The sequence below is a fragment of the Harpia harpyja genome, chromosome 12, assembly GCF_026419915.1.
Source record: "Harpia harpyja isolate bHarHar1 chromosome 12, bHarHar1 primary haplotype, whole genome shotgun sequence".
Classification (NCBI taxonomy): domain Eukaryota; kingdom Metazoa; phylum Chordata; class Aves; order Accipitriformes; family Accipitridae; genus Harpia; species Harpia harpyja.
In genome coordinates this window covers 8175521-8199275 of record NC_068951.1, presented here as the reverse complement: position 1 = coordinate 8199275, position 23755 = coordinate 8175521, and the positions used below count along the sequence as shown (strand labels likewise).

At 47.2% G+C, this 23755-nt stretch overlaps 3 protein-coding genes and 1 long non-coding RNA gene across 6 annotated transcripts; 2 read left to right on the top strand and 2 right to left on the bottom strand.

Annotated features, from left to right (window-relative positions):
• Positions 1–977: 977 nt before the first annotated feature.
• Positions 978–4308, bottom strand: ALKBH4 (alkB homolog 4, lysine demethylase). Its single transcript, XM_052804523.1, has 3 exons — positions 4179–4308; positions 3139–3336; positions 978–2693 (listed from the first exon to the last, which is right to left on the bottom strand). The coding sequence occupies exons 1-3, from the start codon at positions 4278–4280 to the stop codon at positions 2052–2054; spliced, it is 942 nt and encodes a 313-aa protein (XP_052660483.1). The 5' UTR covers positions 4281–4308; the 3' UTR covers positions 978–2051.
• On the top strand, positions 2160–3725 carry LOC128149386 (uncharacterized). The gene is made up of 2 exons (XR_008237624.1): positions 2160–2251; positions 3103–3725. It is a non-coding gene; the product is annotated as an uncharacterized LOC128149386 (long non-coding RNA).
• Positions 4210–21175, top strand: LRWD1 (leucine rich repeats and WD repeat domain containing 1). Of its 3 annotated transcripts, none has more exons than XM_052804520.1 (16): positions 4210–4362; positions 6554–6700; positions 8878–9112; positions 10133–10252; positions 11762–11914; positions 12655–12795; positions 13437–13778; positions 14411–14537; positions 14784–14893; positions 15370–15577; positions 17111–17183; positions 17288–17428; positions 18111–18208; positions 18830–18991; positions 19774–19898; positions 20791–21175. In XM_052804520.1, the coding sequence occupies exons 2-16, from the start codon at positions 6621–6623 to the stop codon at positions 20929–20931; spliced, it is 2256 nt and encodes a 751-aa protein (XP_052660480.1). In that variant the 5' UTR covers positions 4210–4362; positions 6554–6620; the 3' UTR covers positions 20932–21175. The 3 variants fall into 3 exon arrangements, with proteins under 3 accessions (XP_052660480.1, XP_052660482.1, XP_052660481.1); XM_052804522.1 differs by lacking the exon at positions 4210–4362 and adding an exon at positions 5025–5133; XM_052804521.1 differs by lacking the exon at positions 4210–4362 and adding an exon at positions 5059–5187.
• On the bottom strand, positions 21083–23152 carry LOC128149385 (DNA-directed RNA polymerase II subunit RPB11-a). The gene is made up of 4 exons (XM_052804531.1): positions 23008–23152; positions 22752–22841; positions 22290–22464; positions 21083–21598 (listed from the first exon to the last, which is right to left on the bottom strand). Exons 1-4 carry the CDS (start codon positions 23058–23060, stop codon positions 21563–21565), a joined length of 354 nt encoding a protein of 117 aa, XP_052660491.1. The 5' UTR covers positions 23061–23152; the 3' UTR covers positions 21083–21562.
• Positions 23153–23755: the final 603 nt, after the last annotated feature.

Genomic DNA, 23755 nt, shown 5'->3' with positions numbered 1-23755 from the left:
AGCACAATATAAATCTAAAAGGGAGCACTGGAAATAAGGGCCAAACATTAATGGAAATACTTGATTGCCGCAGATTGCTGGAGAGGCTCAGTACTGAAAGGGTGATGAGGATATGGGCTCAACGCTTGCTTTATCTGTGAAAGCCTGCCCTGGGTTTCCTCCCGTAGTGTGGCTTTGTGCTGAGCTCCAGCAGGCTGCCAGCCGTGTCCTCCTGCTTGGCTGAAGGTCCTCTGCTCCGACGGTAGCTCCAGGCGCTGACCTGGGGACATCATGCTCTCTACGGCTGGGGAGCCCCGTGGACACCAGCGGCACAGCGCTGATCACAGCAGTCTACCAGAAAAAGGTTAGGAACTGTTATTTTGAGAGCACAAGGACCTGCTTTTGGGAGCGAGCTGAAGAAGTGGTAGCCTATGAGAAATCTCCTGGGATAAAGCTTGCTGTGAGCAAGCGTGGCCTGCCTGTTGCATGTGGGCTGGCTGCGATTGCAGTGATGGGTTTCTGTCAGAGAGGGCATGCTGTGACTGCCGAAACTGCTGCTGGAGCACGTAGGTGGCACTCACTGGCCGGTCTGGATGGAAGTTTGGGGTTCAGGACCGCCCAGGGGAGCCTTGCTTGTGGGTCCCTGTTGGAATTATGATGTAGACGATGTCCCCAACTGTTCAAATACTGGGCTAAACTGAAACTGGTTCACTGCAGCCAAGAAGGGGTGTGGTTGTATCTGTTACCTTAAACTGATAACAAATATTCCGATTCACCCAACTGATTTTCTAGTAACTGTTGGGTGAAGAGCTCCCTCCCCCACAGCGCCTGAAGCAGAGGGCAGTGTCTATGGCGCGAATGCATTACTATACAGTAAAACCTGTGCGTTGTGCCAAGGAAGTACTGCTAGGGCAGGGATACACCTGTGCAGGGACACTAAGATCCCACACAAAAAGCATGTCCTCCCCCCTTTCCTTACTGACCAAAACCAGGCAGCATTGTAAAGTGTTGTTTTATTGCTGTAGGTGTGACTGTGCTGAATGGTTTTGATGACACATCTGTGTTTATTAAAGGATCGCACTTCTTCCACGACACAACTTCATTTTCAAGAGCACAGAAGTTTGTTCAGAGCAGACAGATGGCCTCAAATCAGCTTCTGCTACAAATGACTACTTGAATCTTAGGTACAAGGCATGATTCAAACCTGACTGCTGGAGGTGCCAAGAAAAAAAATGATAGCCGCCAGTGTTGCAGTCTGTTGCCCAGCTTATTCCCAAAATCAGACTCTTGCTACTGAGAGTTGACAGCAGGGTTCAGAGATGACAAATGATCAGAAAATAACACAGTCTGTGCAAGTCTTTGGTCTGAACTCTGTCCAAGCTGTCTCTGTGGAAGAGTCAGCTTCGGCCCTCTGCAAATGCTTCTCTTTGGTCCCAGAAGATATAGGTCACACACGGTATTTATGATTAATCCTCACTGTTAGAGCATGAATCTTCAGCAAAGGATAATTACTTTAATTAGTTCTCAGTGTGTTGTACTATCTGTGGAGAGACGCTCGCTTACCCTCCTCCCCTGGAGAGCTGATCTCTAAAGGACCTATCTGAAGCGGGCGAGAAGATAGTTGTGTCCCTACGGCACAGTGCAACGCAAAAAGCAGTATGACAGAATCAAGTACAGGCCAGGAAGGGTCAAAATCTGCTGCAGAGTTTGGGCTGAATCTGTGCCAAGGGCAGTTTGATACTCAGCTCAGTTTAATGATTCTTTCTTGGTTTCATTTCAGTATTTAAAAACTGGCTATTTGCTTTTTGCATTTTGTTACAATGAATACAACAGCTCATTTCTGACTTTTGCCTAAAAGTTCCCATTGCCCAGGAGAGTCTTTGAAGAAACCAATAGCCCACCCCTTCCTTGCACTCTCTTATTTCTGTTTGTTAAATTTCCATTTGATTGAGCTTATCTCTGTACACACCTGGTCCCTTACGCACACTTCAGAAATAAACAGAGCTGTACAAATTCTGTACTTTATTTTTCAAATTTCCTAACAAAATGCGATTCTGGCTTCCTCTTGCTGATCACACTGGTCTTCCTTGAAATGAAAGAGCTATTTCTAGCAGTTCTTTACCCAGTTGCTCATGCCTTCCTCCAGCGCTGAACTCTGCAGACAGCTCCCTGAATGTGACACAGATTCGGCGATGCTCTATATGCTTACGGTAAATCGCGTGTTTCCACTTGTACCGTGCGTCACCGTACAGCACCACCAGAGACCTTTGGGGTAAGTGAATGGCAACAGTCACCTCTTTACTTGGAACAAGCCTTGGGGATAAAATGCAGTTGATTCCCTCTTCGTCTGAATTTTTGCATGCTGACGTCTCTGTAAGAGATCCAGGGGGACTTAATTCCCCGTTTCCTTTACTGGAAGTGGGAAATAATTGGATACTGTCCTCTGAATCACAAGACATGGATAGCACAGTTTTTGAGAGCAAGTTTAAGCTAACCAGACGCTCTCCCCAAAGCCACCAGTCATCAAAATGTGCATCGATGGCAGAACCTCTTTCTGGCATGTAGTCCAGGTTACATTGTTCAACGGGTAAGAAACCGCCTAGTACAGAGCAGGCCTTCATTTGTGCCACAATCTTTTTACTAAAACTTGGCAAACCGGTAAAGCTGCCAGCTTTCAGCCTTTGTTTCTTGAAGTTCACTTTGGGTCCGTAGTCCTGTTGGAAAAGAAGAAGGGAGAAGCTAGCGTTAAGGAAAAATCTAGGACGAGTCTTTTCGGAGAGGCTGTGATCCCTACAGGGCTCATGGTCAAGACTTTTTAGTTCTCATCTCTTCCAGTGACCTGGTCACCAGGTTGCAAGAGGACTCAGTGAAGCTACATTAATCTCTCTGGAATTAGATTTCTCACTTGCAAAGTAAAAACAAAACACCCACTTCTTTCACTTGGGGATTGTGTGAACTTTAATCAAGTACGATTTGTTGCAACTACTGTATATTTTTGCAAGAAGTTGACTTTAATTAGAAGTAATTCTTGCAATTGATTTCAGGAAAAGCTTTCAAAGGAAAACATTTAATGAAACATGTAAATGTTCTGTGTTTTAACTGAAAACAGCTTTCCTTTTCCAGAGGGACCGAAGAACAAATGTGTTTCTAAAGTCAAACCTGTTTCTTTCGGCCAGACTGTGATGGTTTCCAGTCATCTCGATCCATCAGTTCAACTATCTCAGATTCTTCATCTTCGCTAATGAACTCCTCCATCAGAAACACCCCTGGAAATGGAAATGCCCAGCCAGCAAATTCTGAGTGCTCATTTCCTTTAGCTAGGCCTGTTGCTGGACAGTAAGTGAAATTATCTTCTCCCTGTGGAAAAACAATGGAGAAGAAAAAAAAGCAGTGAGGGGAAAACCTATCACAATAAGGTATTTCCATGATTTACCCCTGCAACCTTGATGTCGCAGCATGAAAACCGTCGGTACAGCATTCTTGTAGACATGAGAAATTTTGCAGCTGCTTTTGGGGAACAACTTTTCCCTGCTTTTTTTTTTTTTACAGGTGCAGCATTCCTGCGCTGCTTGCTTGGAGCCGCTTTTCTTTCCCAGTAATGTCTTTATCCTGCAAAGCTGGGGAAGAACAGATGATGCTCAGTGCCAAATGTATAAGGAGATTAATGGTTGGTATTCCTCAGGCCGGCTGTAGAGATATGGTTTGTCATATCAATAAATGTTGAATGAGGAAAGTTGATAAAAATCGCCACGGCTGAGAGGCTAAGCGGTAGCAAACCTGTCTTGTCTTTTAACGTAGGAGACTCAGGTACCGTCTGGCTCGGCTTTTGAGGTTGCCGTGTGCATCTGTAACCTAACCTTACTCAGGCGAAGTCACACGGGCCCTTTTCCCAAATACCTCAGGGGAGGCCACCGGGACCAGCCCTGGGTGGCTCTGCTTTGCCCCCAGCCTGGGCTCCCGCTCGGGGCCCTGCAGCCCCCTGCGGAGCCGAGACCCTCTCCCGACATGGCGGGGCAGCGGGGGGGGGGGTGTCCCTCCTCCCCTCCCCAGCCCCCCTCGGCCCTGAGCCGTCCCTCCTCCCGTCGCCCAGGGGGCCAGGCCCGCACACCGAGGGGAACATGGCAGGCGCCCCCCGACTCCTCCCGCCGGCCCTGCCCCGCCCCGCCGCCGGCCCCGCCCCGCCGCCCCTTCCCCGGTACCTGCGGGGGCGGAGCGGCCTGCGCGGGCCCCTCGCAGAGCAGGCAGGAGCGGATCCCCTTGCAGCCGCAGCCCGGCCCTTCGCCGCCGCCCGCCGCCTCCATCCCCGCCGCCTGCGATCAGGATACGGCTCCCCCCCCCACCTTCCTCCTCCCCTCCCGCCGCCGCGGCACGGCCCGCTTCCAGGTGAGGGGAGCGGGGGGGGTGGGGGGGAGGGGGGGCGGGGGAAGGCCCGGAGCCGCGGCGGCGGCGGCGGCGGCGGCGGGACACACGGGCCGGGCGCAGGCCGCGCGGTCGGTCGGTCGGTCGGATGAGCGGGGGTGGGGAGGGGGACACACGGACTCGCTCTCCCAACAGCCCCCGCGGCGCCGAGCAGCGGAGCGGGGCCCGGCCGCGCCGCGGGGGTCGCCGGGATTTGTAGTCCCGCCACCCAACGCGCACACACACCCCCCCCCCCCCTCCGGCGAGGGCGCCTCAGGCCGCGGCAGGCGCCGGCCCTCACCGCGGTCTCCGGGCTCGGGGTAGGCGGCGCCGCGCGGGGGCAGCGTGAGGCGGCGACCGCGGTCCAGAGCCGCACCTGGCCGCCTCGGCGCGAAGCCAGGGCCGCCGTCCCTGCCCGCGGGCGGTGCCGCGGCCTGCGCCCAGCAGCCCGTGCCCCGGCGGTCCGGGCACGGGCCTGGGGCTGCCGCGGTCTGAGGGGCCGTCGGGGCCGCCTCGCACCCGGGAGGCCGCCGCTGGATGGGCTGACAGGCCGTCGTTGTCGTCGTCGTCGTCATCCCCGGCATGGCGGTGGTGGTGTCGTGCAGCGGGCAGCGCCGGTTGGGCCGGGCTCTCCTCGGTTTAGGCGAGGCGGTGGTCCGGCTGCTGTGGAGTAGTTACAGCTAAACTCATTTTAATCTCTGCTGCCTTGGTCCGGCCTGAACTGGCACCCTGCTGCAGGACTGCCGACCCCGAGAGGTGCTGCTGGGGGGCAGGAGGAGGGTCAGCGGCCGCTTCTGGTGGCGGTTCCCAGTTAGGCTGGGTTACGGGGTTCGTCAGGCCCCCGGGTAATTGAACGTGTCTTCTGCAGCATCACCCGTGATGTTGTGGTGATGGGGCCGTGTTACGTCGTGGTCTGCCCTGCTGCTCCCGGGGTGGTCTGAGGTGTTGGGGTGGTCTGAGGCGTTGGGGTGGTCAAAGAGAGGGTGATGGGAACATCCACAGTCGCTGGTGTGAAATTTTTCTTATAGATACTAGAGCTTAGGGAGGTTTATTAGGTTCAGCAGGTAAGGGCCTGATCCCGTGGTTTGGCTTTCAGGGACAGCTCTGTCGCTTGAAGGATCAAATCCTGAACGGCTGCTGTTCCAGCTGTTTTTCAGGCTCAATGCTCTTTATGCTGGTATAAAATACACCATACGTGAAGGCTTGACCTTAAGTACAGGTGTTAACAAAGCAATGCCCCATCGCTCATCAAACCCGACGGTCCGGGTGCTGTAGGCATGTTACGGTGCTGAAGTCAAGCCTAAGGACAGCTTAGTGCCTTGCGTGTTCCTCGTGATTTACTGAAGTGGCGTTTAGGCAGCAGCGAGACTAACACAAAAAGACAGTAGCGAGCCTGGCCTTGGAGCTCTTTTCTCTTTTATTTCCCTCTCTTCGAATCTGTGTCAGAAGGAATGGTGAGCCACAAACTAGTAATTTCCTGAAGCTACTTTGGCCCTATCAGTGTTCTTATTCTAAATATCAGTGTATCCATGCGTGTGCAGGCACTATCCTATCCACAACAACGCATGAAAACATCTGTTAATTGCCAATAACATACAGAATGCTGTTGATTTTTTTCCTTGGTGAAGAAATGATGTTACTGATCGGTGGGTATTTACATTTCTGGTAATTAATTAATCAGTTTTCAAAAATTTTAGGGAATTTAGAAGTTGTCAGCCAAGAGTCTATCCATCTGGTCAGGCCATTGAGCGCCCTGTGTCATTTTCTTGGGAGTAAGACATTCACAACAGGTGTATTTATTCTTACCGTGGCTGTTTATTTGAAAGTGTGTCAGAGTTCTTGGAGCAGGGCCCTGTTGCACAGGAGAGGTACAAACAGGTAACTGCGAGACTGTCCTGGTCCCGAGTGCTGTCACCCCGTGGACAGCTTTCATCTACAGCAAGTCTGTCGCATGAATAGCCAAGGGAGGTATCGCTGTTGTTTTGGAGATGGGTTGGGTCAGCGTGTTGAGAGTGTGTGCCCAGTGTAATAACAATCTCTAGTATTTTCATTTCAACTGTATAAAAAAGGCGACTTCAAACACAGCAGCAAAATCAGTAGCTAACCTCATAACTCTTTTTTTCCCCTTTTGGAGTCAGTTGAAAGGATTTCCTCTTATTCCTGTTTGTTTTACCAGGAAGGTTACGAGAAGAGGTCCTACAGCTGACTGACTAGTGATTCCAGCAGAGGGGTGGAGATTAAAAATGTCAAAAATTACTACAGAACTTCTTTTGGAAAGAGCGGTTCCAAGATCTACGAGGCTCCGAAAGATCGAGACGCTGAAGTAAGTGCAGACAGGCCCATGGAAAATTCCAGCTGAATTCAGCCTGGGCGATCCCTTTTTTTGTCTTTCTTCCCCTAAGCATTTTTACTGAAAAAAGAGAGACGGTTACAAAGCACAGAACAGGAGGTGGCATTCTCGATGCAGGACCAGTAAGCACTAGTGGAACTGCATTCACTAGATAAGTTATCAGCAGTTAGCACCTCTTTTCACCATTTATATTGTATATATGCTGCCACCTTCTTTCTGTAAAACTGCTTAAGGCTGGATCCTGATTTCCTAACCCTAAGATATACTCCCTACCCCCAAACCACTTCTGTCTTTGCTAGCAGTTGCTTAATGTGAATAAGAGAATCTCTTCTGGCCTAGATTTTAGAGGGTTTAAAAAATATTTTTGGCATTATTTCCCCTCCCTTTTCCTCTCCCTCCATCACTTTCCATCTCTTCTAAATCTAATTATGTTAGTACCTCAAACATTGCAGAGAGGGAGAATAAACTCTGACACAATTAGAAACCAGTAAAACCAGTTTTGATGCTCAGATCCTTAACAGAGGTCATTGAAAATATGTGTCTTTCCAAATGTTTAATACAGTGGAATTTTGCTATTCCAGAACTGGTCAATCTGAGCGACTCAGCTAGCCAATTTCTGGCTGGCACCTTTGTTGTTTTTGTTGCTGATGTAAGAGTTTTGGGTTTCATATGTACTCTTTAAAGTTATTTCTTTTAGTTTGTCTTGTGCTAAAATGATTGTTTTTAGAGAGAAATCGAAAGTTTATCTGAAGAGTATAAGCTGCAGTAATCTGGGTAACAAAGTAATGTTGAGATGTTTGAAGTAGTGAATTTCTAGAGTGTGGCTTTTTCCATGCAGCTTTGTACCATGATTTTGAAGGGTTATATTTCAGAAAGTCCATTTGGGGAACACTGTGTTGAGTTTCTCCCCAAAATGACACAGTAGTCGCACTACGCTTTGCAGCCAGCTGAATTCTGTTCAACCTTTCTTACATGCTTTGACTGGCTGGTTAGGCTTCTGAGATGACAAGTGAAGGAGGAGTGGTCTTGCTTCCTAATTTTATTTACCTTATTTATTCACACTTCATTTATATTTAGAAGGCCTTTTTTTAACTAATCATTAGAGATGGAGATTCTGTTTGTTAAAGGAACTCAGGCTTGTATCCTCAAGAGATGTTGGCTGTCAGGACTAGGAACTCTCTTTGGAGCTCAACTAAATAATCTAATCAAATCTAAATGACCCTTCTTATAATATGCAGTTTTCACTTTCTTATGGAGAAGGAGTGTTTTTTTCCCCTCACAAATATTGCCCCTCTTCCTCTTTCAGGACAGATTGCTTCTGTTTTGGTGGCAGCCTTGGGATTTTGTTGGGTAGATTTCCATATTTGCCATGGGAAGATTTTGCAGTAAAATTCACTGTAAAAGAAATGGAAGAATCACTTTTCTATGCTGTTAGTTCTTTGAAAACAGCCAAATGATTTGGGGACCTACTCTGCACTTGGCCTGAACTTAACTTCTAATGCAGAGAAGAAAAGTTTTGAACCAGATCAGCAAACTGATCAAATTTGCTACGTTGTTGTGTGAATGCAGGTGTCGGCATGAAGTGAGGGGGAGGACAGGACTAGCATTTTGGAATCACCGTAGTCTTATGTTGCTTACACCAGTTGTGAGATGGTGATTTCTAAAAAAATGAGTGAAATAATGAATCTAGGGCATTCTGTGGACAGGTTAGACTGACGGTGTAGTGAATAAGTGTCTTGTATTGCCACAGCTTGTTTTGTTGAATTTACGTTGCAAAGGAATAAAATACCAACGTTCTTAGAGGTGTAGTAATTTTTAATATGAGCAAGAACTTTTCCGGCAATTCACTGCTCACAGCCAGCTCTGTTATCCATAGGAGGTTTATCTGGATTGCAGGTTAACTGCACTGCAAATACTTTGGTAGTCTTGCGTCTCTGATGGTGTCTGTTAGCTCAGACACAGCATCTTTTCCAGGTATGCGTGCTTGCAGTCCAGAATGCTGCAGACAAGAAAACGCAGGTTTGGTCAGATTTACCCAGTGAGTTGTGCTAGACTGAGAGGTGCCACCAGGTGGGACCTTGTATCCTGTGAAAGTCAGCACTTGTTTTTCCAATGAACTGCAGATAGTTCGTGTTCTCTTTTGTTTTCAGCCTGTCCAAGCTGCAGTTGAAGACTGGAGACTTAGACCCACGTTTGTTTTCCCGTCTGAGGCATCTGCAGAAACTAGATCTCTCTGATAATTTACTGGACAAATTTCCCAACAGTCTAACCCTGCCTGATCTGCGTGTCCTAAACTGCAACAACAACAAACTAGAAGATGTAACTGCTCTGAAACAGTTCCCTCTGCTCGAGGAGCTAACCTACGAGAACAATGTGTACTTGACAGTGAGTTACCTCCCATCCTTAGAAGCTGAGCGTTAAATAGAGGGGGAAACAAACAGCAGTTGTGCCTAGTTCTTGTATGTTGTTCTTAGGCAGCAAGTGTTAGGGCATCTGAGAAAGCAGCCAGTCTTTTTGTGCCCCTTCACCAGTTTGTGCCACTATTTCCCAATCTGCAGAAGTGACTTGCCCAAAACCACTCGGATATTAAAATCTGGGTATCTTGAACTGCTGATTCTCCAGGCCAGAGTCCCATCTTAGGGAGCTTATCAGGCAGGATATCTTATGCTCATGCTTGTGTAAAATATAGTAATGACTGTGTAGAAGTGTCCTTCTTAGATGTTAGTTTTAGTGCCCCTTGTGCTCTGGAAGAGCAGATTTGGTCATCTGATGAGGGGTTAAACTTGGTGATTAGTCTAGTTTTGGTTTTCTGACTTCTCCCAAGAGGCTCTGCTGACTGTGCAGTGTAAGCATCTGAAACTGTAATTTTACTTGTGCTTCAAACTGGCATCAGCCACCATCCCGGACCCAGATGCTAGTTGCTGTTGCATGCTGGTGGAAGTATACGTGCAGCTGTATGGTAAACTGGATTGGGAAACTGGTCTGACCTAAAACACACCTGACCCACAGAATCCCTGCTGGTATTCGTTTACTATAGGCAGGGCAGGCCTTCCTCTGTATTAGATGCTCACTCAGAGTTAAAGGATGTGAACAGAATACCCTGCATTGTGCTCAGGCCGGAGCTGATGAGCCCGGTTACACCGCCACCACCTTGTGTTGGATGTTAGTACTGCTTAAGTGCGAGGCAGGTCTTCTGTCTGCAGTTTAAGATCCCAACTCATAGGAGAAGGTTAATTTACAACTAAAAGGTGATATTCGAGTCGGAAATGCTGAGAAGATTTCATGAAATTACTTTTCCTGACTAAATATATTCTTCTCATCCTTGGCTGTATTTTAATAAAGGACTAAAGCTAAAGCAAGTACCATGCATACAATTTTTGTAACTCTGATGCCTTCTCTTTCTAGCTCAACGATGACTATAAAGTAATGTTTCTTTTGCAAAATCTTCGGCTACTCAATGGCAAGGATATAACCAAACTGGCTAATCATGTGAGGCGTGTCAATAGTCGTAAGCTCACCAGCAAGGTAAGATGTGTGATATTTTCTTAATCTCTAAACACCTTAGAAGTAACTAAATACTGTGCTCAGTTTAATGACAGAGTTGCAAACAAGCATCAAATGGTTAACAATAATTCTGGTATGATCTAAGCACAGCCTGTGGTTTTGGCCACCTAGTAAATGTCTTACAGCTGCTTTCTCTGGTCACTGCTTGCATTTGCTCTACCTGTTCTGTATAGCCAACTTCTGCCTTCAGTTTAAATCACAGGAGCCGGGCCAACAAGGTCTGTGTGTGACTCTCTGGTTTTTCAGGTCACTCCGATCATCATTAAAAAATGGGAGAAGCCTGGTGCTGACATAACAGCTGCATACACCTCCTCATCTAATTTACATTACTGTCCTGGCCCCGGGCACGGGGAGCACAAAACCAAGCTCAGGATAATCTTGCTTTTTCCAGCATACACCAGGAACAAGGATTTGTTTGTTCTTCTTCAGCTGCGCATGTTTGCAACTGTATTTTCGCTCATTTATGTGCACAGTTTAGTTCCTACAGATTGTCCCCACAAAGCATGTTGTGATATTGAGCAAAATTATTGTTCTATTATGAAAAAGGGGGGGTTTTGTACAGCACTGCTCTTAGCATTTGTATTCTAGTTAGTTGATTTTGTTAATTCCTTCTGTGTAGCAGTGGTGGAGAGATCAAATACTGAAGACTGGGATGGCTTATTGTGCAAAGTGTTATCTGTGTAATACTTTGTACCTCAAAGGGTCTTGGTGAGGGCTGCTCAGCCTCTTATTCTCCAGGCAACTGAGCATGGTTTGCTGTTTAATGAGACACCAAATGCTCCCCCGTGCTGTTCATTTTGTGCTGGTGCCTGTGCCCCAGATACTCAGATACTTTTCCCTGATGGTATTGCTTTGTACCTGGCTGCCCAGTTCTTACTGCTGTCTAAATGTAAAATGTCTTTTGGGTCTGAATGCTTATGGATGTGTTACTACCCACCAGAAACTCTCAGATGGGAAACTGTGCTGATAGGTGAGCGTCTGCATGATTGTGCCCATAGTTCAGAAGCCTTTTGGAGTCAAAGCATCTTTATAAATGGGGATGACGTGCAGCAGTCCTGCTCACGCACACACAGTTCTTGAACTACAAGAAAATTCAAACATGCCCGTTATGCCATGCCTGTTATAATAAATTAGTTACCTGTCAGGTGCTCCCTGTTAGTAGGGCACAGCGCAAGACTCCTTAAGACCATTTGCTATGGATCCAGAGGCATGAAATCAGGCATTGCTCTGGGTCCATGTTGATGGTATCTGCTTAGCCACACTCACTTAAAGTTGGTTCAGAGGAATTGGGTTTCTTGTTAGCTGAAGTCATGGTTTGAACACTGATAAAATAAATGGAAGCAGTGCCATCGTGTAGCTAGCAGAGCCTCAGGGTTGGCAACTTCTTAAATGCTTTCACAAGTACTCTTGTGCTTTTCTGCTCTGGTTTTCTGTAGTATTCTGTTGGATAAACTCAGTCTTTCTGCCTAGGTTACTGCTCACTGGGAAAAATTCTTCCGTGACCAACTTCCTGAGAAATATACAGCTGAGCAAGTGAAGTCCATCAAGAAAAAGTTCCTGAAGTCAGTACAAACCAATGTAGTATATGGACCCAGCTCACTCAGTGAATTCACCCGCTGGCGGGTAGGTTACATTTCACTTACCCTTCTGTTCTTCAGGCAAGGACTCTGCAGCCTTATTCTGAAATGGATTTGATTAAAAAGCTCCATGGATTTGGGTTCAGGGTATCAGGGCTTTTGAAGGCAGGTGGTATCACTTTTTCTGGTTTTCTTCACTGCTTTGTTAAGCAGTTAGAGAAGCACTAGGACTAAACGTGCACCAAGTTGCAATGACTGCCATTAAACATTGTTTTTTAATTCATAAGCAATAACGATACTTGTACTAATTAACGAGACTGCAGTATCCTTAGTACTTAATTATTTGCAAATAACTCTAATGGCAACCTTTGGTCTTGATGGAAGCTGTATGAAAGGAGAAAAGATAATGACAGAACTGTAGTTACTCCCAGTGGGGAAAGATACCATTTAGTTTGTAACATATGTTTTAATTGTATGTGCATACATACCGTTGAGGCTTCCATCTCTCCTTTGTCTTGTTTCATTGCTGTGCTGTTGTTTTTGCAAATGTGTACCCTGGATACCCGTAACAAAGTGAAGTTCTTGGGTCATGTAATGGAGGATTTGGCCTGCCAGGCTCTCAGCTGACGACTCATCCATCACTTGTGAAATTCACGTAGAATAGTGGAAGCAGATACTAAAAACTCAGCAAAGCAGCTCTTGTCATTACACATCAGAGTTTGACTGCTGTTGCTTTTTGTCTTTTGGGTTGTTTTTTTTTTACATATCCACATATTTTTTTCTAAGGTGAAAATGATTGCAGAAGAGTTTCTGGCATACTCACTGGGTCTGGAGTTAAACACAGATCCTGAACTAGAGGAAAAGATGGATGAAAATGAGGAAGAAAGTACAGAGAGCCCCAGGGAAGCTGCAGAGGACGTGGGTCAGGTAGGTGATTTTTCCAGTTACATTAACAATGTTCTTTTTATTTCTTATGAATTCAGTAGCACTTGTCAGTTTACATTTATGACCCTTTGGTAACCGTAGGGGCAGTCTCAGGCTGCAGCCTGTATTCAGCAGCTGAGGCTTGTTCTTTATGGCCAGATTGAAGCTTTCCCAGCAATGTGAAGGTAGAATTGCTCTCCAAGAGGAGAGAACTTCCATTCTCATAGGACACCCAAAAGATTTCATGAGTATAGTCCTACTGACTCCACCTATCCTTTGAGGAAGGGATATTTTTATGAGAGAACTGGGCTGATGCATGGCCAGATTGTGATGGTGCTTGCCTTCTTTGAAATGGCTGCCGATTAAACCCCCTCAGTCCATGGGCCAGATTTGTTTTTCCACATCGTATGTAAATTGTAAGTAACTGGGACAAGGGAAGGGAGATGAAAATGAGGCTGGCTGTGTGATTTTCATTAGCTTCTGCCTCTAGGAACTCTGGAGCTCTGTGCTGTCTGATATTTGGAACCCAGTCTATAACTGTGGGAGGGTACTTGCATTTGAATAATTAATATCTCTGACTGACAAATCATCTGCACAACTCAGAGAAGCTAGAAACCTGCAGAAACTGACAACATGCTTTATAGGTCACGATAATGCCCAGGAAGAGGAAAAGAAATAATTCAAAATCGGGGTCTGGAAACAAGAGATCCAAGTCCCAGGCAAAGACTGAGGAGGAGGCTGTAGTTAATCCCAGAAAGTCCAGTCATGTGCAGGATGACCCAGCTCCTGATAAACCAAGAACATCGAACCAGTCAGCCAAAGAGGCAACCCCTGAGCAGGGAGCTGAAGGGACACATAAGAATGGAGAGCAGTGTCCCAAGGGGCAAAGCAACAGAAGATCCAGCCAGCTGACAGGGGAACAGAAAAGCCAGGAGCAGGACAACGGAGTTGTTAGCTTGACTCCAGTGAAGAACTCCAAGGGCAAGGTATGTTCATCAGCCCCCTTGGGACTGGCTTTCGGCCTCTTGGTTTAGTGGGAGGAGCTGCATTCAGATTTCATCAGAGCTCTACACAGCTTGGAGCTCATAATTGGCCAGATATATTGTGAGTTATGGTTTTTGTTTTGTTTTTTTTTTCTGTTGTTTTAAATCTCTCAGAGGCATCAGGGAAGGCCCCCCCTGGAGACAGTGAATCCCCTGCAGGGGATGGATGGACCAGCGCTCTAAGGTGGTGCACTGAAAGAAAGCCTGTTCTTAGAAATGGAACTGGCATGACTTGCTCTCAGGTCAAACTGGTGGCTGCATGGGGAAAGGTGTTTCCCCCTCAGCTCAGACCAGCGGGGATCTAAAGGTTTTTTCACATTTCTCTGCAGCAGGAAATGGGGTTCACTGCTGGGGTCTGCTGGGCACTTCTTTTCTAAACAGCTGACTGCTGGTTTAGGAGTCTTGAGCATTGGTGGCACCTCAGTCTCTCCTGTTCTCTGTAGCACAGAAGGGCTGAAAAATACTTCAGTTTAACTCAAATTGCTGTGTTCAGTAGAGGGTTCTGTCAAGGCAATCATCACAGGCAAACCGCTGTCAGGGGAATGAATTTTCTAAATGTGGATGGTTTATTGTAGGAGGATGTCAGTGCAGAGCCATTGCATTTTCTTCAGTGTCACAGTAAAGGCAACAGCCGCGAGGATTTTAAAACGCAGCTCTGGTCCTGTGTCTTCGAGCCATTGCTAGACTGTGGAGCCAGGAAAGGTGAGCTCTTAAAGAGGTTTGCAGGATTCCCAGAACCACCTGGCTCTGGAATCCCAGCGGACTCCATGCCTTAGACCCCTGCTCCTTCAAGCTGTAGTCTCCATTGTCAGGAAGAGACTTGCTTACATACTCCTTCTTTGACTTTGAAAACAGGAGACTGGGAGAGCACCAGGCAGTGATAAGCTGCAGTCTTCATGTGTTATCCGTGAACCTGGGAACTTCTCACCTCTTCTTTCAATCTTTCAGATCCCATTGTGAGCTCCTCAAGAACCGTGGCAACATGTGGAGGGGAATCTGTTTGTCTGATTGATTGTGAGACAGGGACGGTGCTGAAAAAGTATAAGGTGGCTACAGAGGTAGGTTGCAAGTGGGAAGAGTAAGCATTAAATGGAAATACCATAATCTGTTATAATTACATACATGTATATATAATATACATTACAAAGAGTTCTGAAAGGGTTTCAAGCATTAGCTTGGACAGGTCTTAAAAGGATGAAGATAGATAGTAAATATTTCTTGCTTATCCTTTTAGCCCGGTTTGATTTCTTTTTTTTTTTTTTAATAGTTTAAAAGATAAGTCTGCCTGTCTTCTCTCACACAGGCATACGTATGTGTATCCAGGCTGCTAAGACTGCTTGATGGCATAGAGGAATAAACATCCTGTTTTGATAGTTTATGTTCTTCTGAGGGTGGTTTTGAGATTCGATGCTCCGGCTCGAATAGTCGTGTCATTCACCTGAGTAGCTCTTGTGATAGTTGTCTTATCTCTGAGCTAACAGCCATCCTGCTGGCTGTTCTCTTTCACACTATTCTTGGTTTCTCTCTATCCTAGGAGTTTTTCAGTGTTGCATGGACAACCCTCACAATGGTAATCAGCAACAGTCGGAAAAAATCTCATAATATCTTGGCAGCTGCTGGGAGGAGAGGGATTGTCAAGCTGATTCATGTGGCGGCTGACTTCTGCTATGGAGAGATAAAGGCTCATAAAAAGCCCATAGCTACTGTCTGCTTTAGCCCAACTCGAGAAACTCACCTCTTCAGTAAGTCTCTGGTTCAGAATCTCTTTAGCTTTAGTACCTAATGTAGAAAAGGCTGGGCTTCCTTAACAAGGGGAATTGTCCCCAGTGCAAGCAGGTGCAGGTAGGGACCGCACACATGCACAAAGAGCATGGACAGACGTTATGGAGAGAGTATTGTTAGTGTCATATGGCAGTCATCTGCACAAGGTACAAATTGTTTCAGCCACAAAGCCTGACTCTTTAGCTGAGGTGCAGCAGCTCCCGTTTCCCTCTCAGTAGCTCTCAGGGTGGCTGTCACGCACACATTAGCCACAAACAAAGCCAGTAGTGGATCCGTTCTGCAGGGATGAGTAAGAAGAATGATAGCCAGAGCAGCCTGCTGGGGGCCAGGAAGCAAGGGGTCAGCTGGCAGGGCTCTCATCAAGCATGGCAACAGGGGCAATGCAGCGTATAATGGGCTGTTGGATTTCATTTTTTCCAGCGAGCAAAACTATGCGCTTAATTGCTTTTGAATAAATGAAAAATATTTTGAGTTCTGTGCCTCGTCAGAAGTTTTTATTCAGGTCCTGATGTAGAAGAGAGCTTTGCCACAGCAGGGCCCACAGAGGCTTACGGACTGGTAAGAAATGAACCGTCATATTACAAATTGCAGCTGCATTGTCAGGCCTGTAAAGTAAGCTGTTACAGACCCTTTCAGACCACACCTGCCCCCCACAGCACATTGTTTCTCTTGCCTACAATTGCCAACATCCTGGAGTGGTTAGAGTGCTACATGAACCATTAAAAGTGGAATTTTTTTAAAACACAGGTATCTGTAGTGAATACTTTTCAAGAAGCAGCTCAAGAGTGCAAAAAGCAGAAGCCTAGAGGGGTAAGGAGGTTGATGGCACACCCATATAATGGTGTGGACAGCAAGGCTCATTACATTATATAGAAAAATTTATAGTAATAAAGTGAGAGTCTTTGCATGCCTGTTTAGGGACTGGACACTAACCCATTTACTCTGAGTTTGAGGGATGCCATCTGATTAGGATTGTTTCTGCTATCAGTACATCAGCTTGGTGACAAAGGACATTAAGTGTCTTTCACACTTTACATCAGTGCCTGACTTTCCCAATGAGAGCTGCTGCAGATGTGAACACAGTAAGCTGTGGACATGTGGAATAAAGTGGTGTCTGCCTAAGAGTAGAGGTTGGACCTTGTAATGTAGATTCCACTAGAACCCACAACCAGAAACATGAGCTCAAAGGGGCACTAATTAGTGACCTTGTGAAGCCACAACTTAGTAATGGACACCAGGAAACAAACTTTATTTTATCTGCTCCTCTTAGAGCACAGGATAAGAATGCAAATTACTGACCGTGCATGTTTGACAATGTCTGTGAAGTGGTGTTGAGCCAGGAGCCTCTGTGACTGCTGCTGTGCTTTAATGAGCTCTCTGATGCCACAGGCTTAGAGTGTTACAGCCTGTGACACAGGTAGAATTGCCAGCTAGCATGAGAAGAGCCAGATGAGCAGCGGTGTCACTACCTGCTTCTCTTCTGTGTCCCACAGCTGCATCCTATGACAAGCGAATTGCACTCTGGGATATTGGGATTCCAGACTGTGACTACAATTTCAAGGCAAGGTAAAGGTTCAAAAAAACGATGTGGCCAGTCCAGGAGCTTGTAACTATCACATTGCAGCACCACTTAACTGCGGGGTTTTTTTTTTGTTGTTTTTTTTTTTTAGCCAGCTGCTGGTGCTGGAAGCGATCTCTATTCCATTACGGATTGCCCCAGTCCCCACCTGCCCAGATCAGTACCTGCTGGCTGGCTGTGAAAGCGGCTGCTTTGCCTGGAATATAAAACTGGATAAGGAACAAAAAAGCAGGTGAGAACCAAAAGTTGGGGGCATGCATTTGTTTCCCATAACAAGAAAAGGCAGTCCTAGCAAAGGCTTTATTTCTAACCGAGGAGGTCTGGTCAAGAAAAGCAGCATGTCCTACCAAACTTACTTAAACCCTATTCCCCTTCACATAGTGACAAGAAAAAAAATACTAGCATAATGCTAAAGGAGTGTTCAAAGTTCACAGCCCTGAGCTTGTATTGATGCTCCAGTCTACAAGTGTTGCAGGCTGCTTTGAAGGAAGGCTGACATGAGTGCAATACAATACCCTGAAATTTAAGGGCGTATCATCTTGAAGTGGCGTACGAGAGTGTAAATTCTTGGATCGAGTTCCAGTCTCACAGCAAGGCCTACCTTGCTTCTGGTATGTGAGTTTTATGGGAGCACAGAAAAAAATTACAAGAACGCAGCAAGCAAAGTCATGCCCTGCTGACTAATCCTGATGCCTACAAAAACAGATGAAGTAAAACAGCAGTCTCTTAAGCAAACAGGCTTCTGCTGTATTAATAAATCCAGGTGGCCAAAAGCATAAGTTCAAGTGAGAATTCGTCCGAGTTTGGCAGGAGACTCACTAACACATGAATTTCGTTTCGGGTTTTGTACCCAAGAGCCCTTCCACTGCTGCCCATTCAGGACTTGACTCATTTCACCCTTCTCCCTACTCTAGGCCTTTTGAAGCCGTATTCCAGTTTCCTGATGAGGATGGAGGCATTACAACATCTCACAGGGTTGACGGTTTGGCTTTTCTGAATGATGATGTCATTGGTGAGTATGAACACAATAGCCCAATGCAGAAAAACAGTCAGGCACCTCAGCATGTGGCAGGCTGAAGTCAGCATGATGAGCAGAGGGACTGAATGGGGTGTGACTACCTCTTCTTTAGATTTTTGGGGGCTACACAGAATGGAGTTGTCTCCCAGAGCCACTTGGCTTTCCCTGAAATGTGGGCTAGAGGTGCAAACCCGTGTCTGAGCAAGACTGAAAATCAGACGGACCCATCCCCGAGAGCACGCTTGGCCAAGCAGTGCTGAAGCAGAAGGGAGGAGAGCCCCTTTCTGCTCAAGGGCTGGTGGTGGCAGTAGTTTTTTGCAGGGGAATTGGGGGTTCCCACATCTGGGAGCATGCTTAAAGCATGGGCTGGGTCTTTCTGAATAGCTTATGCTTGTTCTACAGTTCAGGAACATAAGCATGGGACTGAACATCCCTCTGCAGCCTCCAGTTATCCTGAAATAAGGTAAAGAAGATGGAAACAGTTGCTGTCGGTACCAGGTCCCACGTCTTAAAAGCCACTTTCTGGATGGACCAGCTTCACCAGAGGCCAGCCTTTGTCTTGAGGCATTTCACTTCTCCGTAACTGACACAGCCTCTCCCGTCTTTCTTCCCTAGCTTCCAAGAGCTCTAAACCGGGATGCATATACTTATGGAGCTGGAGTCGGTCTTTTGACACAAAGGGAAAAGGATGCCAGCGAACGGTATCTGCCGTTATTCTAGCTGAGCTGGAGTGGTCTATGACAGACCTGTCCTACCTGACGCTCAGCACCTGCCCAGGTAGGCAGCACCCCTCCACGGGGTGAGCAGAGAGGCTGTGCCAGTCACTGCAGCAGAGATGGCCACGTGGGTCAAAATTTGCTTTGAACAGTTGTGCCTGCCTCCCCTTTCACCCATCAGAAGAGCCCGTAGTTCGAGCCAGAGGCCTGGATTTCAGCCCCCATCAGCGAGCAAGCAACACCAGTCCTCGACTCCCTGCACCACAGCTCCAGCACTGGGCAGCAACAGCCCAGCACCAGCTGTATATAAATAAGTAACAAATAATTACAGCTATACCATCTGCCATACAAGGGGGAAACAACTGAGGTTTTACAGCATTACGTGGACCGATTACATTACCAACACGGTCTTCCTTGTACAGGTCTCTAAAGCTCACAGAGCTGATGGCTTGGCCCTGTAGCTTTCCTAGAGCCATTTTAATGCTTAGTGCATCTAAAGTAAGGGGTAGGAACACCACACGATGGGCAGCTGGCTTTTAACACTAACAAGGAATAGACAAACCTGACCTGGTCACCACTTCCCAAAACCAAAAGAAGTCTAAAAAGAAATCCCAAAACACTTATCACTAGCTTTTGTCTACTAGAGTAAGATAGCTGATTTATCTTTAAATGAATTGAGTTTTTTCAGAGCAAGGTAGATGATGGGTATATTTGTGCCAGAAAGAGGTTTTGCTGAAATAAGACATCCTCCCCGGCATCCTACAGCATGTCTTGAGCTCTGCTTTATAGCAGAATGGACTCTCGGTTCCACACGTTTTCCAGCTGCTTCTTTTGGTCTTACAGCAAAAGACTACGTGTTCTGTGGTGATGAGATGGGAAGTGTGTGGATGTACAACCTCTCAAACTACACCGCAGCATGGAGCTCTGCAAAGGGAAAACGCTCAGACAAGAAGATCCCTCCCACACAGGTAAGTCTCATTTACCTGCTGGGGCTGAGCAGACCTCCCGTCTGCTCCCCGTGCAGCTGTCCCGAGTCGCCCGAGCAGATTTGCACCAGAACATGCCTAGTGTTTTCTCTACCTAACACTCACAAGCAATTAAAAGCAATTGTCTCCAGAGCGTGACCAAGGCCATCTTTCAAATCTCACACAAACACAACTGTGACAGGAATTAGGAGCTGTAAAGCAGGGCTGTTTGCTCCTGCGTTCTGCAGCTTGGCAACTTTTCCTAGCAGAAGGGCCCTCGGTAAAAAATTAGTGGTCAAACTGGAAAGCCTGACAATACAAGCATGCAGACACCATTTCCCTGGCGGGCTGAGGGGAGGGAAGCCAGAGTGGCTGTTCCTGGCAGAACTGTACACAGGAAAGGGCTCACTGCTTCTGCAAGCTCATGCCACCCTTTTTTTCTTTGGTTTGATACGTCCCTGGCCTCCAGTGATAGTCCTCTTTTGGGCAGTTACTGTTCCCTTGTGTGATGAAGGCACACACATGCAAAAGGCTCTCACTCCAGAGCCTGGTCTTGAGCTACATTATATATATAGGCATGACGTGACCTAGTGTTCCATAAACTTTCTGCGAGCATATTGCCCAAGTCAACAGTCAGCTCCAGCTGCTTTCACTTTTTCCTTTCTGATCAAGTCCCTCTGCATTAAACCCTGCTCCTTTAGGAGGAGTACCAAAAAGTTGCACCACTTCCCTCCGAAAGGGGAAGAACCTTTTCATTCAGCTTCCCCAGGTTGGTAGGGAAGCGGATTCCACAGCAACCCAATCATCAAACCAGGCCTTGCAGTAATTAATAACCTCCCACTTTCAGAGACAATACCACTGTGCCTTTCCTACCCAAACTCTGTTCTCCTCGTAGATTCTCAAGTGGCCAGAGCTTCGAGCAAACGGGGAGCAGCTGACTGAAGTCCTAATAAACAATGTGGTATCAGACCCTACTTTTACTTACCTTGTTGTTCTAACTAGTGTGAACATAACAGCAATTTGGAAGAAGTCATAGTTCCTTGTAACAGAGTTTCATTCCCGTGCTTTGAAATAGTGCAGTATTAGTGACTGTTACCCATGTAATCATGAAGTTTTCTAGACCAGCTATTACATGCAAGAGAAAAAAAGAAAAAAAAAAAAAAAAAGAGTTTGTTAAACTCATTAAGTCATTGTAAACATCCGGTTTCTTTTACTGTAAGTTTTCACAATTTGTGCATTTGTTTTATAGAAATGACACTTAATAAAACAAAATACCAGTTCGGTTGAGAGTGCCTAGACTTTTTGAAAAGGAAGAGCAGAGTTCATCTACCACTGTCACTCAGCAGCTTCTCATTCTGGCAGTACACTCACAATAAACTCGCCAACAGCCCAGTACAAATATTTGCCTTAAGGCTCCAATTGGAAAAGTAGAAATAATTTTAATGACTTATCCATCAAATCAAACAAGACATTTATCCTCTTGGCAAAGTGCCTGTCTAGTACAAAAAAAATCACCTCAGAATGTCACTGCTGCTGTCAAAAATTAAACATAAGTGGGACAAGGGGGAAAATATTTGCCATGAATGGAGGTTTAAATATAGCATTCAACTAACAAACAGACACGTCATTCTGCCTCAGAAGCACAGTCCACTCTAAATGGGGTGATTTTACTCGATTCCTTCTTGTTTGTCTTTAATAGCAACCTGTAAAACACAAACATACATATGCTAAGAGAAGAACCACTGCTGAGGTGGAGAAGGTTAGCTTAAACATTCATAACAGTCTTCTGTGAAACACAGGAAGAGCTACAAACCTTCAGTGGAAATCTCTACACCATCCAGAAAAATAATACTTAAATTAAAATCAAAACATATTTACAAAAGTGGTGCACTGTTACCTTTTACCAGCACATCAGAGAATGCTACACAGACAGTATCCTGTTCATAAACCCCCCGGTTTTGTCTGAATAACCTTTTGGGCAGATTAAGTCTCAAAAATGAGGGGCTGAATAAATAATAAATACAGCGGCACAGTTGAGCAGAAAGCAATGACAAGTGGTCAAAAAAAAGAAAAAAAAAAGTACTGTCCCAGAGATTTGGCAGGAGAAGTAAAGAAAAAAAAAAAAACCCCCACACTTAGAAGAATAGAAAATTATTTTCTACACTAATAAGACTGTGAAGAAAACCAATGGCAGCCATCTAGGGAATTACAGAGCAGCCACTGAACCGTTAAGAGCAGGCAGGCTCCACCATGCCTTGACAGAAGCCAAGTATCACGATGCTGCGTGGCTTCAATGACCTAAAATAGCAGCTCTAAGATACACTACCCCTCCCTTTGTTTCACTTTTAGTTGCAAGAAGCTGAATTACTTTAAAGAAAAAAGAAACAAACTTACCCTGAATCTCTCTTCCAGGAGGGAAAGCTCGCTGATCAAATCCGTGATGGCGTTGGTGAAAGCTTCCTGGGGGCTGTAATCTGGGGTGGTTTGGACCCGGATGATAATTTTGTGTTCCAGCGGGTGCGGGACCTTGTACCCTGCAAATAACACCTGGGGGTCTTTCAGTAACTGCCTGGAACGGAAAAGCAACAGTGAACAACCACGCAGCACAAACACAAGTGCTTTTTATATTAAAAAAAAAAATTTAAAAGCCGTGTTTCTGATGGGCTTTCCCAAAACACTTTCAAACAGGGCATTACGAACTCGTTCGTGGAGGCAATCCCCTCACTTTCAAAGGCAGAATTGCTTTACCCTGACAACATCTATCACAACGTGACTAAACTTCCCAAGGTTAAAAAAAACCAAACGCCCTAACCCCCCCCCCCCAAATTTACCCCCTCCCCCCCGCCCTTAGCTCACGACTTGATGATGTTCCCCAGCGTGTGATCCTCCTTGTTGATGGTGAACAGGCAGGCGTTGGGCACCTTCGTGTCCTTGTTGATGGTGATCCTGAGTGGATACAGACCGGCCGTTACCACAGCGGCTCCCCCCGGCCCCGTTACAGACCGGGAGGCCGCGGGGGGAGGCCCGGGCTCCCCCCCCGGCCCCCCGCGGCCCGACCAGGGTCTGTGCCCCGACCAAAAGCCGTCCGCCGCCCCCGCTCGCCGCTTCTCACTTTTTCTCGCCCTCGAAGAGGAGGAAGGACTCGAAGGCCGGAGGCGCGTTCATCCCGCCGCCGCTCGCCCCGCCGTTACCACGGCGCCCGCCGCCTCACTTCCGCTCCTTCCCGCCGGCCCACAGCGCCCCCAGGCGAGCGGGAGGACTCGGCGCAGGCTCGGCCCCTCCCAGCCCCGCCCCGCCCCCGGGGGTGACGTCAGCGTCGGTGACACCAGAAAGGGCAGCAGCGGGGCTAGCGGTGATGTCATCGGTGATGCCGTGAGGAGCACCAACACCCGTGACGCCACCAGCAACGCCCCCAGCAGAACCACCAGTGGTGCCACCACCGCGGCCACCAGCAGTGCCATCAGCGACGTCACCAGTGCCACCATCAGCGACATCACCAAGTGCCGCCACCAGCAGAGCTTGCACCAGGCTGCCAGCAGAACCACCAGTGACACCACCACCGCCACCAGCCGGGCCACCAGAAATGGCATCACCAGCAGTGTCACCAGAGATGGCACCAGGGCCACCATAAGCAGGGCCACCAGTGACACCACCACCAGCCAGCCCACCAGAAATGGCACCAGCAGTGCCACCAGCGATGTCACCAGGGCCACCGTGGGCAGGGCCACCAGTGCTGCCACCAGCAGAACCACCAGTGCCACCAGCAGAGCTTTAACCACTCCCCAGCCCAGCGCTGTCCCGTCCCCCCACCCCGAGCCACCGGTGCCCAGCCCCGTGGCCAGCAGCGTCTCCACGGACAG

Bases quoted from the DNA above. Each gene is read 5' to 3' on its own strand.
- LRWD1 (XM_052804520.1), top strand. From the start codon at position 6,621: ATGTCAAAAATTACTACAGAACTTCTTTTGGAAAGAGCGGTTCCAAGA. The intron at 11,915-12,654 runs GTAGGTTACATT...TTTTTTTCTAAG, and splicing joins GTGAATTCACCCGCTGGCGG to GTGAAAATGATTGCAGAAGA. The intron at 18,209-18,829 runs GTGAGTATGAAC...TTTCTTCCCTAG, and splicing joins TCTGAATGATGATGTCATTG to CTTCCAAGAGCTCTAAACCG.
- LOC128149385 (XM_052804531.1), bottom strand. From the start codon at position 23,060: ATGAACGCGCCTCCGGCCTTCGAGTCCTTCCTCCTCTTCGAGGGCGAG. The intron at 22,842-23,007 runs GTGAGAAGCGGC...GTATCCACTCAG, and splicing joins CTCTTCGAGGGCGAGAAAAA to GATCACCATCAACAAGGACA. The intron at 21,599-22,289 runs GTAAGTTTGTTT...TGTGTTTTACAG, and splicing joins TCCTGGAAGAGAGATTCAGG to GTTGCTATTAAAGACAAACA.
- ALKBH4 (XM_052804523.1), bottom strand. From the start codon at position 4,280: ATGGAGGCGGCGGGCGGCGGCGAAGGGCCGGGCTGCGGCTGCAAGGGG. The intron at 3,337-4,178 runs GTACCGGGGAAG...GTTTTTCCACAG, and splicing joins AGGCCGCTCCGCCCCCGCAG to GGAGAAGATAATTTCACTTA. The intron at 2,694-3,138 runs GTTTGACTTTAG...CTTTTCCAACAG, and splicing joins AGTCTGGCCGAAAGAAACAG to GACTACGGACCCAAAGTGAA.